Source organism: Dama dama, chromosome 25 (genome assembly GCF_033118175.1).
Source record: "Dama dama isolate Ldn47 chromosome 25, ASM3311817v1, whole genome shotgun sequence".
NCBI classification, from domain to species: domain Eukaryota; kingdom Metazoa; phylum Chordata; class Mammalia; order Artiodactyla; family Cervidae; genus Dama; species Dama dama.
Genome location: NC_083705.1, coordinates 64,047,917 through 64,063,129, shown reverse-complemented (window position 1 = coordinate 64,063,129; position 15,213 = coordinate 64,047,917). Strand labels below are relative to the sequence as shown.

Sequence of the window (15,213 nt, the reverse complement as noted above, 5' to 3'; positions counted from 1 at the left end):
CAGAGACGGCAGAATGCCAGGCCTCCCTGTCCCTTACTATCTCCCAGTTTGCCCAAGTTCATGTTGATTGAATCGGTGATGCCATCCAACCATCTCATGCTCTGTCGCCCCCTTCTCCTTTTGCCTTCAATGTTTCCCAGCACCAGGGTCTCTTATTAACTGTCAAAAGTATTTTTCACAGGCAAAGACAGACATTGAACTGAACATGTCAAGGCCTGAAGAATGGGCCCATTCTGACTGCAAGATGAGTTTCTGCTCTGGACAATATAGGTTTTCCTTCGAAAAGCAGTTAGCATCATTGGGTCACTGGGTGTCTGCAGCATTTGTGGTGCCAGCTCATCTCAAAGTCCCAGAGAGAAGAGTCACTAATACCCAAAGTACCAGCGCTTGGCAAAGCCCTCTAATCCTAGGCAATGCAGAGAAACCTGGAACCATCAGAAGGCTCGCACTTTGTATAGAATATCGCCCACTGCAATAAGCATGATGTATCTATCCTAAGTGCTCTGCAATGTTAATTTCCTGATACGATGCAGTTTAAAAATTAAAAAAGTGAAAATAGACTCTCAGGTAAAGGGCCTCGTAAGAGCTTTAAGATAAACCTCAGTATAAATAAGGAGATTGTGGCTCAGGAGGGGTGAATGCCATTGGCACCTTTCTGATCCTTATCTCACAGGTAAGTATTAATTGATTCCTGTGTTCGTGTTCTGTTTATTGTGCCCCTTCTGTGTCAGCAGGATGCTAGGCCCTGGGGATAAGAGGTGACTAACACATAGACCCTGCCTAGGGAAGTTCAGGGCCTACAAGATATAATAGATGTTAAGAATGAACATGGTAAGTGCTATAAAAAGCTGTATGCACTACAGTGACAGCATAACAATGAATTTAGGGGGGAAACCCTTATATTTTTTCTATATACCTTTTAATGCAATTCCTGGTGGCTCAGTGGTAAAGAATCCACCTGCCAATGCAGGAGATGCAGGTTCGATCGCTAGGTTAGGAGGATCTCCTGGAGAAGGAAAGGGCAACCCACTCCAGTATTCTGGCCGGGAAAGTCCTATGGACAGAGGAGCCTGGTGGGCTACAGTCCACGGGATCGTCAAGAGTAGGACATGACTGAGTATGCACGCAGGCCAGCCTCCAGCCAAGATGTTAGAGCCAACTGAAGGAGGACCAGTTGATCGAGTCGTTATAAAGTATCTGCTGCTGTGCCGTGCTCACTGGCTCAGTTGTGTCCAACTCTTTGCAACCCCATGGACTGTAGCCCACCAGATTCCTCTGTCCATGGAATTTTCCAGGCCAGAACACTGAAGTGGGCGGCCATTTCCTACTCCAGGCGATCTTCCCGACCCAAGGATCGAACACGCGTCTTTGCGTCTCCTTCATTAGCAGCCAGATTCTTTAGCACCACCTGGGAAGCCAATGTATCTGAGACACGCTATAATACTACTGTTTGTACTGTTGAAGAAACCACTGCTTCAGGCGTGCTGGCAAGTGCCTCAGTGCACAGCCTCAGTGCCAGGGATCTGCTCCTATTTGCTGGAACAGCACAGTTCAGAGAAAAAGGCCCTGGAGAAGGAGCTTGGAAGGTGGGCTTCTAGCTGGTGCTATTTCAGGCAGACCTTGGAGATAATGCAGGTTTTGGTCTAGACTTCCCTGGTGGCTTGGATGGTAAGGAATCTGTCTGCAATGCAGGTAAACCTGGGTTCAATCCCTGGGTCGGGAAGATCCCCTGCGGAAGGAAACAGCAATCCACTCCAGTATTCTTTCTTGGAGAATTCTACAGACAGAGGAGGCTGGTGGGCTATAGTCCATGGGGTCACAAAGAGTTGGACACAACTGAGTGACTAACACTTTCACACTTTCATTTTTTACTGCCCCAGTATAATGAATATTGTGATAAAGCAAGAATAAAAATTTAAGCTTTATTAAATACATGTATAGACATCCCTTGGAACTATTTCAGGCCATCACCGTAAAGTGAATATTGCAATATAGTGAGTCACATGAATTTTTTGGTTTCCCAGTGCACATAAAAGTTATTTGCTGTAGCTAAGTTGCTAAGTCATGTGCGACTCTTTGCAACCCCACTGGCAGGCAGATTCTTTACTACCAATCCTCGTGGGAAGCCCTTTCTAAAAGTCAGGTTTACCCTATACTGTAGTCTGGGCTTCTCAGGTGGCTTAGTGGTAAAGAATCTGCCTGCCAATACAGGAGACTCCGGTTTGATCCTTGGGTCAGGAAGATCCCCTGGAGAAGGAAGAGGCAACCCACTCCAGTATTCTTGCCTGGGAAATCCCACGGACAGAGGTGAGCTACAGTTCACAGGGTCAGGATCGCAAAGAGTCGAACACAGCTGAAGCAACTTAGCACACACACACAGATAGTAGGATTAGAATAATTAAATAACTAAAACCTCTCTATGGGAAATCGAAGCATTTTTCTAGTTTATATTAGAAAAGCTAATAAAATTATTAGTGGTTATCACTTCAAAATACACTTGCTGCTTTTGTTTGAGAAGTACAGAGTATTGCCTGTGAACTGAAGGAAGGAAGGAATATCCGTAAACTCAATCTGGTAATGTTCTCCATCAGACTTGACCATAACTGAGGGAGGACGTCCAAGCGGAGTGAGAGAAGACAGAGGAGCCAGACCCTGACCGCAGAGTGAGCAACAGCCCAGAGCTTCCAGCTTCTGGTGTGGATGGTGTCCAAGTCACAGACCCTGGCATCCGAACCAACTCGACTCTCAACTTCCAGTCACTTCATGCAGGCTCCAAAAGCTGAGGTCTGCTCCGGGAATAGAAACCTTCTCTGTTTTTCCTAAAATCCTCTTTTAAATGGTTTCAAGGTTGTACAGTGTTTTGCTAATGTTTGAGGGAACTATGGAAAAATTTGCAACACTGTAGGGAGAAACAATACAACCAGGAGAACAGGGCTGCCTGGGGTGACCTACCTGACTCAGGCAGGTGTGCTATCAGAGGTCTCCCCACCCTGGGGAGGCGGCCTGGAATATGCTTCTGACATCCCCGTGCAGTTTCCCAGTTTCATGAGGGATAGACTGAGAGGAAGGGCTGGGCTGGGGTGATGGGGTGGCCACGGATGCCAAGTCATGACCCAGTGTCAGAGGTCTTAGGTGATGGGCTATAGACCTTGTGTTGTTCTTGAGGAGTTTATTCAGGTGTTGGGTCAAAGGATCAAATATTAAGCTATGGGTTTTGAAAAAAAAAAATCCAAGCAAGGTTCAAAATGTGTGTCAGGCTTGATTTTAAGGGACCCCTCTTAGGGCTCATCTAGCTAAGTGGTTCTTGTGATAATGGCCAGTGACAACGCTCACAAAGTTCCTCTCATCACTTGTCCCCAAACCTCTTATTGTCTTATGTCCTCGGTACCAGTCATTTATGATGGGAATTGCACACACTCAGCTATTTCAGTTACGTTTTTTTCCATTAAGCTGTAAAAATGGAGAATTTCTACAGGACTTAAACATGTAGTCACCACAACAAACAAGGAACTGAGTTCAAAAGACCCCTATTTCTTTTTAGCCTCTTCTCATCTCCATCTTTAGAAGTCACAGAGCACAGTCTGCGATGTGAAGTTGTTTATAAATGTCATTATTATTTTCTTGCTACTGTTGACGAATACTATAAGCAATCTTAAGTCATATACTGTGTGCTTTGGATTATAGAGCATGTTTGAATTTTTTCCCATGTGTTTTGAACATATCTCCTACATCCGCACTGCCCAGGTGGGTTGATAAAGGGTGTGAACTGCTCATTTAAGGCTGTGCAGCGTCACCGACAGGCCCTGCCAATGAGGAGGCGCTATCCACTCTTGTTCACACCTCTATCCTTGAAGACGGCACAGGGCTTTGGATCCTGTAGGTGCCTGGTAAGTATATGGTGAATGATGGCTCCATAGGAAGGATACAGCAGCGTAAACATAAAAAGAAGGGAACTTTTACCAGTGAAACAAATCATACCAATTAAATTTGGAAAAGAGACAGTTGACTCTGGGTGTTTAAAGATAGGCTGGAAATTATTCAGTAAGACAGAATATCATTAAGAAAGGCAAAGCCTGCCTTCCTTCAGCATGTAAGAAGCCCCTTACAGAAATGCCAGAAGTTGGCCCTCTATTCTTAGACTCGATGAAAGCGAAAGTTGCTTAGTCATGCCTGACACTTTCCGACCCCATGGACTGTGGCCTGCCAGGCTCCTCTGCCCAAGGAATTCTCCAGGCAAGAACACTGGAGTGGATGGCCATTTCCTTTCTCCAGGGGATCTTCCCAAAACAGGGATCGAACCCAGGTCTCCTGTCTTGCAGGCAGGTTCTTTACTATCTGAGCCACCGGGTGAAGCGTAGACTCAACGCCATCCTTGATTAACAGTCGTTTGTATTTTGGGATGAAAATATCTAGGAGAGGTTGTCACCTTATCTAACACAGCACTGCACTATGGAATACAAGACTTCTCCCTTTGAAATGGCAATTTCCTCTTTTCTAAAAACAGACACAGAGGCGGGGGCTGGGGGTGGGTCTGTCCTTACCGTCAGAGACAAGGCCATGCAGACGAACGTGAACTTCTTGATGTGGGCTGCTGTGACCGTGTTGCTTGTGCTCACCAGTTTATTGCTGGGGTTATTCTAGGGGGGCAAGAAAAGGCTCCAGGTTATCCTGGGCTGACCACTCACGCTTCTTACCGAACATCTCGTTTCTGTTTGATTTGACGCATCCGAAGCATAGATGTCAAGGGACAGCTTGGAAGACCGCTGCCACTGGACGTCTCTCTCGAGACAGCTGTCAGGCTTCTGGACTCCTAACCAGAAGGAGTTCCGGACTGAACTGCCCAGCAGTGTCTCCGGGGTCAGTCCCCTCTCCAGGGCGCTGGGTGCCCACCCACCTAATTCAGGGCTCTATCCCTTCCTGCAGTGTCTGACCACCCTGGGCTCTGCAGGCAGGCAGGGATGGCAACTGAGCCTGTATCAGGGTCACATGTCAAGACTCCTGTGAGGGGCACATTTGCTCCCTGGGATAAAGGACTGGGTGTTTCATCCATCTCTTTAGCGCCTGCAACTCAGCACCATCTCTCTTAAGTAAAGAAGATGCTCCAACAGTCCTTGTTAAATTGAAATGTGAGCACATTTCACTGACACATACCTGAGGCTGGCTGATGCCATCTCAGCGTCATTGCTAAGTGTACCTGCCACTCAATCAAAACCCTTGATTGAGGGTCAAGTGTCTGGTCCTCGACTGTGAACAGAAGCTGAGAAAAAACAACACCCACCTCATTATGTATCCAGTGAGCCCCAGAGTTGACTCACGGAAACAAACAACAAGCCCCTGGCTCCCATATCAGCCTAATGACAGATGTACAAGTGGACGTGTTACAGGTCCCACTTGATGTTTGCTTCCCATCAGAGGCTGAGACAGACTCTGGAAGCCCTTCTCCTTTATGCCGCCCGTGCAAACCTCTGGCGGGGTTTCCATTTTCTTCGCTCCAGCACACCTGCTTTTCCTGGAAAACAGACTGCCACGCTGGCACAGTGCCCATCACAGCACGTGGGACATCTCTTCATCTCCTCTCCCCCAGGGATCTGCAAGGGTGGTCCCCTGGTGGGCTGGGTGAGAAGGGGCCCCACCTCCAAATGTACATGCCCCCCCCCAAATCCCCCCGTGGTGACAGCCACAGGGCCCAGCTCCCTCAATGTGCTTTGATTTTTAAGACAGCAAATATGTTTGCCAATATGGTTGGAGTAAACCGGCACGTATCATTAGCTCAGCATCAGTGTCTCGTCTTGCTTGCCCCGTGGGCTTTTTCGCAGAGATACACTCTTTTGCAGATGATATCCGAACACTAGAGAAAACGTGAAAGAGTGGAAAACTCTCCCATCTCCTTGTTTAGTTAGAAACATCAGAAGTTATGCAAGAAATGTTAAATCTCTAAGTCTGGAACCCACAAGCAGGCTAAGGATTTTCAACTGTCAATGCAGCAAATTCCGGAAGTCCACACAGAGGTGTCTAAGATCTGGGTGAATAGTCGGCATTCATGGGAATGGCCGGAGTGGTGCGGTGGAATGCGTGGTGACAATGGGGAGGTTTCATAAGTATCCTGATTTCCTCCAGCATCAGGCTCAAGAGATGCTCCTTAAAGGGATTTTTTTCATAGCATCTAACCTCTGTAATCGTGAATAAAACAATGTTTTTCTTGGCTGCTCTTAGCGAAATTGTATAGGGCTGCATTGTTAAGTTTAATCATTTCAAGGTAGCCAAAACCGATTTCAGATGAGACGCTCACAGCCAGGAGGTTCGAACACATGTAGAACCCTGCTATTGGATTTTATTATATAGTCTTATTCTCCAAGAGCTAAACATTTAGCAATAAGACTTATATCCATCTTGGTTTTCAAGGACTTACTTCTATATACATGTTTCTTGACATGAAAATACTGATTTGTCTCCATAAATTGACTTAAGCCCAGTCCAACATAGCTCTCTGCTGCACGTGGCTCAGACCTTCTGATCCACTCTTGGGTTTGGGAAGCAGGAATCAAAGGCATTTTTTGGGACACGCTATGCATCCTGATGCTCCAAGTGAATGTTGGCAAGTGGTGGAGCGTCCAACTCATTGTTTACTGGGGAAGTTCCAGCCTCGTACAGAGTTCTGAACGAGAGCCTCCCTCTCTCACGTGCGGCTCTGTGGGGGCGATCCCTGACTTGCCTGGAGGGGAGCTGCTACTCACAGGTGACTGATTATGGGTGGGGGGAGAGAGGCAGGTAATCTGCGGGGGACGCTGGTGAACAGACTTCCTCTCGTCACCTCTCAGGGCTCTTTCGGGATCAGATTAAAATGATGTCAGTAGTGACTCTGAGCTAGTTCTACAGAAATTCAAACAGTTGCTATTAAGAGTACAAGGGGCAGACTGTTTGCTTTTTCCCTATTTTTCCATTTTAAAACATTGCATACAATCTTTGGGGGGCGGGGTCTCTTTTTCTACTTATTTGTTTTAGGTTGAACATTTACAGGTTCAAATAATTACACTTGAATGAAATAGGCATTTCTCAAATGACCTGCAGGTCAGTCTTGACACGGTCTCAGGTTACAGGTCTGAAGACTTATTGCCTCCCTGCAATGTCAGCAGAAGCTTTCAGCTGGAATAAGTTCATCCCAGTCCTGAATATTCATTGGAAGGACTGATGCTGAAGCTGAAACTCCAATACTGTGGCCACCTGATGCGAAGAGCTGACTCATTGGAAAAGACCCTGATGCTGGGAAAGATTGAAGGTGGGAGGAGAAGGGGATGACAGAGGATGAGAGGGTTGGATGGTATCACTGACTCAATGGTCATGAGTCTGAGTAAACTCCGGGATTGGTGATGAACAGGGAAGCCTGGTGTGCTGCAGTTCATGGGGTCACGGAGAGTAGAACATGACTGAGCGACTGAACTGAACTGAACTAGCCTGCACCCAGGGTGTGCATGTACCCCCTCGAAAGAAAGCCATAAGCTTATGAACTCTAGCTGTACCTTCACATCAGCTATGAGGTCAGTAAAAACAAACAAACAAAAAGCAACAAACCACAGAAACGAAAACCATATATAAATTTTTTTGAGAGTATCATTTCCCTTTTGCAAATAATTTCTCAACAGGAGTAACCTAGAAGCGAGGACCGGTTTGGAGACACGTCCTGGGAGCTGCATCAAGGCAAGCATCAATTCACCTCTGTGATTTCCGGAGGGACGTGTTCCACAATTACCTCCGCCAGCCCCAGTGCTACATCAACCCTGCAGAGGGAGGTGAGGCTGAGAGACACCGAGGTGTCCATCACCGGAGATTGCTGTCTCTCAAACGCTAATTTTAAAGAGAGTGTTTCGGAAACCGCGCCGCATGGGGTTCTCACCTTGTCAAAAGCAGGGTAGACAGCACGGATTTCCGTCAACCAGCCATATGGCATGTGACCCACGGGGTATGTGGCCGTTAGAATTGCCACAGCCTGCAAGAGGAAGAGCCGGCAGTTAGCAAGGCATCCGCAGAGAGCATCTCCAGCCTCTGCCTGCCGCCTGCCATGTGGCAGCGTGAGCCGTCTCAGCTACAGCCCCCTGACAGGTCATTCCATCCCGGGTGACAGCATGGCCAGCCTTGGGACGGCCCTGGAGCAGAAGGAAGGGGCAGAGGTCCCCTGTATCCCGGGGAGCGGGCTGAGCAGGTCCAGAGTGTGCGCCTGAGACTAGGAGGATGCATCTTGTTTAGATACGTTTATCTAGGTCCCGATCGCTGATTGAAAAGCCAAGATTTCAACCCTGGTCCGCCAGGTTCTCACAGAGCCAAACGGAACCCTCTTGTCTAGCCCGATTCTTGAGTCTCCAAATGCCATTCTGAGCTCCACCCCTGCTCTCTGAACACTCGGCACTCAGGGACCACCTCTCCACCTCCACTCCGTCCTTCAGGGAAGCTGATGGTGTGCACCTGTTGATGGCTTTATGGTACTCGCCACCCCACTCAACTCCCTTCCAGTCTGTTCAGCCCAGGAGAGCCCAACTCTGATGTTTAACTTGAGAAAACTAATACTTCTCACAGGAAGCCAAGCAGGTTCTTCCAGGAATATGAGAGTTTCATTTCTTTGTTGCTGTTGTTCAGTCTAAGTCGTGTTCCACTCTTTGTGACCCCATGGACTGCAGCATGCCAAGCTTCCCTGTCTTTCACCATCTCCTGGAGCTTGCTCAAATTCATGTCCATCGAGCCGGTGATGCCATCCAACCATCTCATCCTCTGTCATCCCCTTCTCCTCCCCAGCATCTTCAGTCTTTCCCGGCATCAGGATGCTTTCCAATGAGTCAACTCTTCGCATCAGGTGGCCAAAGGATTGGAGCTTCAGCTTCAGCATCAGTCCTTCCAATGAATATTCAGGGTTGACTTCCTTTAGGATGAGCTGGTTTGATCTCCTTGCTGTCCAAGGGACTCTCAAGCGTCTTCTCCAGCATCACATTTTGAAAGCATCAATTCTTCAGTGCTCAGCCTTCTTTATGGACCCATTCTCCTGTCTGTACATGACTACTGGAAAAACCACAGCTTTGACTATACGGACCTTAGCTGGCAAAGAGATGTCTCTACTTTTTACTGTGCTTTCTAGGCTTGTCATAGCTTTTCCTCCAGGGAGCAAGCATCTTTTAATTTCATGGTTGCAGTCACCCTTCATTTCGATGCCAGGAATGTGAATGAGGTAGATCTCCAGCCGGTGAAGACACTGCTCTGAGGAGCAGGTGGTGGAATCAGGCAGATCTGGATTCCAGCGTCACTCCATCACTTCCCAGGTGTGTGTGAAGAGAAGCATGAACCCTCTCAGGCCCCATCTCTGTTCCTCCAGCAAAACCGTGAGACTAACAACAACCATAGCACAGGGCTGTTGGGAGTAAATGAGATGTATGCAAGTGCCAACACCATCAGAAGCAGACGATTAATTCATGTCAATTCCGTTCCCCTATGCTGAGGTCTGTCTCTACGCACTGAAGTCCATTTAGAAATGATTCTAACATACAAATTGTCTTAGTTTTTTTTGTTTTGTTTTCTTTTGTTTTAGGGGAAGATGGAATTCTAGCACACAGGTGATTGGTGGAGGGGGGGGGTCCCATACTTTTTACAGGGCGGCTAAAACAAAAGTATTAGGTAAAAAAGCTGCCATGTTACAGAAGCCACCCCAGAGGACATTCATTGAGTCAAGAAAACAAAATCCAGGAACCCACGGAGGCAAGAGAAAGCATTCAGCTTGTGATTTATGTACTTCTCTTTCCAGGCCAACATGAGCTGCTTCCCGGGACATGGAACCTGGCAAGAGACCCCGGCCTGGAGACGTGCTGAAAGTGCATTCAAGGGCAGTTGTGTAAACAGGAGGCCTTCGGGAGCGGCCACTGGCCTTCCTGAAGGATCAGCAGTCCCAGAGCCAGAATTAATTCCCCAGAAGGCAGCAGATGAGCAAACAAATGAAGTCTTTCTATTTGTTCATACCATACTGGCATGATTGAAAATAAATAAAAAATGCTTTGACTCTCTCCCTGGAGGAGCTGCCAGTTTCCAGATCAATTTCTTGAGTTGTGAGTAAATAGAGGAGACCCTCCTTTGAAGGAGGGCAGGTTGCCGAAGAGTGTGTGAAGCCACGGTGGCCTGGGTGGTACATGCAGGAGGCGGAGCAAGGACAGGTGAGGGGAGGTGGGTCAGAACACAGAGGCATCAGCCCTCGCCTTCTGGGTACTTCTGCGCACGGCCGGTCCCACCATCCTCTGTGACCACAGTGAAGAGGCTCCATGCTGACTCCACTGGAAAATGGAGAGGCCACTGATGGGAGAAAGAAAACCTGGATTCTAACACAGTCCAGCTTCTTGCTACTTTTGTGTCCTTACTTTGGTTTTTTTCATGTGGTAAAAGAGAAGGACGAATAAGATATCTTCTTCCATACTCATTACACTCGTTCAGTCGCTTAGACGTGTCTGACTTTTTGCGACCCCATGGACTGTAGCACACCAGGCTTCCCGGTCCTTCACTATCTCCCAGGCATTTGCTCAAACTCCTCTCATCCTGTGTCGTCCCCTTCTCCTCCCAGCCTCAATCTTTCCCAGAATCAGGATCTTTTCCCATGAGTCGGCTCTTTGTATCAGGTGGCTAAAGTATTGGAGCTTCAGCATCAGTCCTTCCAATGAATATTCAGGACTGATCTCCTTTAGGATTGACTGGCTGGATCTTCTTGCAGCCCAAGGGACTCTCAAGATTCTTCTCTAGCACCACAGTTTGAAAGCATCAGTTCTTCGGTGATCAGCCTTCTGTATGGTCCAACTCTCACATCCATATACAACTACTGGAAAAACCATAGCTTTGATTATACAGACGTGTGTTGGCAAAGTGATGTATCTGCTTTTTATTACACTGTCTAGGTTTGTCTAGCTTTTCTTCCAAGGAGCAAGCGTCTTTTAATTTCATGGCTGCAGTCACCGTCCACAGTGATTTTGGAGTCCAAGAAAATAAAGTCTGTCACTGTTTCCATACTCATAAAAAAACAAAATCACATGATTCTAAGTCACGGATGGCGATCAATGCTTCCTTGTGTGAAGGTACCACAGAACTTAGTATCATAGAATTTCTTAGCTCTCAGGAGGAACTGGAAACAAATTTGTCAGCCACCTCCCCGCCCCCATTTGTTACTCGGTGACTTTGGGCACCCATGTTCCCAGAAGGTGCCTTACCTCCGTAGCTGCAGAACTGCCACCGAGGTCCCGGGAAACAAAGAGGTTCACAATGGGTCTACTGATTCTCTGTGTGGCCAAGATGAGCGCCAGAGGCCACCAGAAACTCAGCATCTTTCTTATTGTTGCATCTCCCTGTATCAACAAAATGGGATAAAAGTTCGCTGAACTCGAGAAGAACAGAAAAAAATAATTCAGAATCAAAGCCTTTTCTTTTGATGTCAACCATGAGTCAATTCACTATACTTAAAAATAATGTAGGAAAAGCCTCTGTAGACAAGCCAAGTTGAATTAAAATAAATTGTACAGTCTTATTAGAATTGAACTTAGACAACTGGCAAGCTCCCATGAAATCAAAACACACCTTTAAGCTTGATGGATTCAAACCACTATTGTCTAAACAGGGCAATACTAACCCAAGCAGAACCCAGCTTCACAGCCTGAGAAACAGGTTGGAAAAGTTCTTGTTTACATCATAAAACTGACTGGCTAGAAGCCATGTTAGTAAGAGGTAACTCACAGAAATAAAACATTATTGTAATTTATTTTGGAATCAGTGTGGTCAAGAATGTGCCTAATTATTTAGGCACTCTATAAGTCTATGACGGAGGTTCCTAATCTCAAGGTTCTGACAGAAGTCATGTAAATGTTCAGAAGCATAAGCAAAATAAAAGCATAGTAAAGAGAAGGCTATTTATTAACAATTCCACAGCAAAGACAGGCACTGTCTTTAACACCTGGCTTTTATCAAGTGATTTTGGTTTTGATTCTTCACAAAGGTAAGTGTTGTATCCTGGAGCCATCTCAGTCACTTTATTTCCTTTTGCTAGCAGCTGAATGTTAAGATGGATTGCTGCCATCAAGACCAATCTGATGTGGTGGCCCTCATGATGGAAATATCTCAATCTATTATTGATGGCCTGACTTCAGATCAAGGTGAGTGCTCAGTACAAGGACTGTTTTGACATGACAAAAGTAACATGTGGTCAAAGGTGGGATCAGGGTTAGAGTGTGGTAATGTACTCAATTTATATATAAATTGAAATTGCTAGTCATTCAGTCATGTCTGAGTCTTTGCAACCCCACAGACTATAGCTTGCTAGGCTCCTCTGTCCCTGAGATGTCCCAGGCAAGAACACTGGAGTGAGTAGCTATTCCCTTCTCTAGAGGATCTTCCTGACCCAGGAATCGAACCTGGGTCTCCTGCATTGCAGGCAGATTCTTTATTGTCTGAACCACCAGAGAAGCTCTATATATACATATACATGTATATATACACATACACACACATTCATGTACATATATACATACCACTTTGCATGCTAAGTGGCTTCAGTCATGTCTGACTCTTGTGATCCCATGGACTGTAGCCTGCCGGGCTCTTCTTGTCCATGGGATTCTCCAGGCAAGAATACTGGAGTGGGTTGCCATGCCCTCCTCCAGGCGATCTTCCCGGCCCAGGGATAGAGTGGTCTATTTATATTTATATATAAAGTCATATCTATTTGAATTATAGCTGGATAGATACCAACCCAATTGATACCAGAGGGTAGAGAAGATTAGCATACATATAAATTAGATACTGTTTACACCAGTGATGAAAAGAACGCTTTGGTCACCTGGGTAAGATTATACGTTGCTTGTACCATATTCACTTTTGGACGCACAGGCCAATCTCTGCCTCCATAAGGAGGGCTTCTGAGACCACATCCATCTCTTCCTTCTCAGTCTCAGAGGGAAACTCTTGTATTCGTATTGTGGGCTCCGTGCTGTCTTGTCTGAATATTGTTCCTGTGTTGGTGACTAAGCCAAATGGGACATAAAGCTGACTGAGGCCACAGACCATATTTAAAATTTCCTGTGTCACCTAAACCCTCCCCAACTCTCTCCGTAGAAGGTGCCTGAATGAGTGTGTTTAGCCAGTACAGAAAGCCCAGACACAGCCTGGATCCCTGCTGTGAAATTAAACAAATGTGAGTTCAACGGTACCAGGGCTCCTGAAATCTTTGTTGATCACAAAGTAGCTTCCTTTTGACCACAGAGTAAGAAGAACCATCCACATCGTGTTTCCTCCTGGGCCTGACATGACTCACTGTGACTCAGTCTTCTGGTACGGAGAGAAGAGCACTAGAGAGTGGCCTCTAGGGTCTCTCTCCCATCTCCAGAGTTCCTCAGCTCTCCAGCTCTTTCTCCCTGTGGACCTGAGCACCTGACCTTGGGATAGGACGCCCCAGAGCACGTGCCTGTTAGGCTGATGTGTCGGGTCACAGGGGTAGGATCAAACTGTGTCCCCGCGGGTGCACAGACAGGCTGTCCTCGGGTCCAGGCACCTACCCCCAGCTCCGGCCCGCTCCTGTCCGGGATGATGTCGTGGATGTTCTTGTAGTAGCCCAGACAGAGTGTGGTGCAGCGCACCAGGGCGCCCATGTACAAGGACAGGATGGGGATGAGCAGCGGCTCCCTGCATTCCAGGTGACTGTGAAGCAGAATGGCTACAAAAACGACCTGAGAGGTGGGGAAACAGACAGTCATCAGGGAGGCGACGGAACCAATTAACAGAAGCCCAGCCCAACGTCTTGCACCCAGAACTGAGATGGATCTCTGAGCAAAAGCCTTGACGCTGGAGGTGAGGACAGCAAGACCTGGGGCCACCGCGCAATGCTTCTCTCGGAGAATCCAGGGTCAGGTGTCTGGGAAGCACTGGAAGAACACACGGTCACTCTGTTATGTTCACCACTAAGTATTTTTTCTAAGGCAACTGCACATCTGGTTAAGGTTATTGCTAAAGACTACCCAGAAGCTTTGGTTTCCCAGACCCTAAACGATGCAGAAGAGTTTTTCCCTCTCCAGGTACACATGTAATCCATGCCTGAGGACCTAAGTGACCTTCCACAAAGGACAGAATAGTGACCAATGACGGGACACAGAAAAACAGCCATTTACATTTACAACGTGGATTCCACTAAACATGCTGCGAAAGCCGCCAGTATTTATTAATATAAAACCAGACAATCAAAATTTAAGATATTGACTTATAAAAGTGGCATAGGTCAAAAAAATACAAAGTCAGCAGGGATTGAAATAACAGTAAAGTGTCAATCTCTATTGAATGGTACAGGCTCTAAAGCAAATTTATCAAACTATTTAACCTCTCATCCTTTGGAAATGAGGGAATCAGTCCAGCCTCTGGGCAGAGTCCTGGGAGTCCCATCTTGGGAGAATCCCTGAGGAATAGTGGGTGCAGAGGTAGGAAAATAGGGGAGGGGAGAGAGTATCTGAGCTACATCAACCTTCTTGGCCAATCATCCATGGAAGAATAGGCTTGTGAAATATACCTCCGCTAAGTGAGCCTGACCAAAGGAGGCGTATTCTGATCACTGCACTCTCAAGAAACGACTGGTGACAGAAAGTTAAAAAAGAAGCTGGAGAATGAGCATGATTCGTCAAATGAGTGCATTCAATTGCTACGGGGAACAGAGCAATCCAGAGGAACTTTGGAACGAAAGAAAAGTATCAGACGTTAGAGGTGGTCAGCTTATCCCACAAACTGACATGTGTGCTGGGGCTGTTGCTCTTAAACAACTAAATGCGACAGAACCAGTCAGAGAGGTCCTCAGGGGAAAGCAGACGACAGAGCTATGACCCGGCTGCCTGGACAGGACGTGGCTGCCCGGAGCACGGATGACGTGAGTGTCCATTCACGCTCCCGATCACACACTCACGTTCACGCTCACTGAGGATACAGTGGAGCCCACCGATGGAAGGAAAGATGCCTGTGACTGTCTCCATGCCTGCTGCTTCCCGGGTGGAACAAATGTTCTGTATTAACTGAAGCATGGCAAAGACCAGCTGAGCAAAGCCTTGTTAAGGCCCCACTGTGTTTGGAACAGAAGATTGAGTTTTGCGATGTGGCCAAGATGCCCATTTGTTTCTCTAACTAATCAGAAACTAGTATGTCTGCAGCAGGCTTCACATTCGACATACACAAACC

At 47.0% G+C, this 15,213-nt stretch overlaps 1 protein-coding gene across 1 annotated transcript in view; it reads right to left on the bottom strand.

Moving 5' to 3' along the window:
* ANKH (ANKH inorganic pyrophosphate transport regulator) overlaps window positions 1-15,213 on the bottom strand; it is a 161,221-nt gene that overhangs the window by 31,510 nt on the left and 114,498 nt on the right. Inside the window, exons 5-8 of the mRNA XM_061129322.1 lie at window positions 13,557-13,727; window positions 11,223-11,357; window positions 7,892-7,984; window positions 4,542-4,637 (exon numbers count right to left, since the gene is read on the bottom strand). Of these exons, the coding sequence (XP_060985305.1) occupies window positions 4,542-4,637; window positions 7,892-7,984; window positions 11,223-11,357; window positions 13,557-13,727 (495 nt within the window). The remainder of the gene's footprint in view (window positions 1-4,541; window positions 4,638-7,891; window positions 7,985-11,222; window positions 11,358-13,556; window positions 13,728-15,213) is intronic.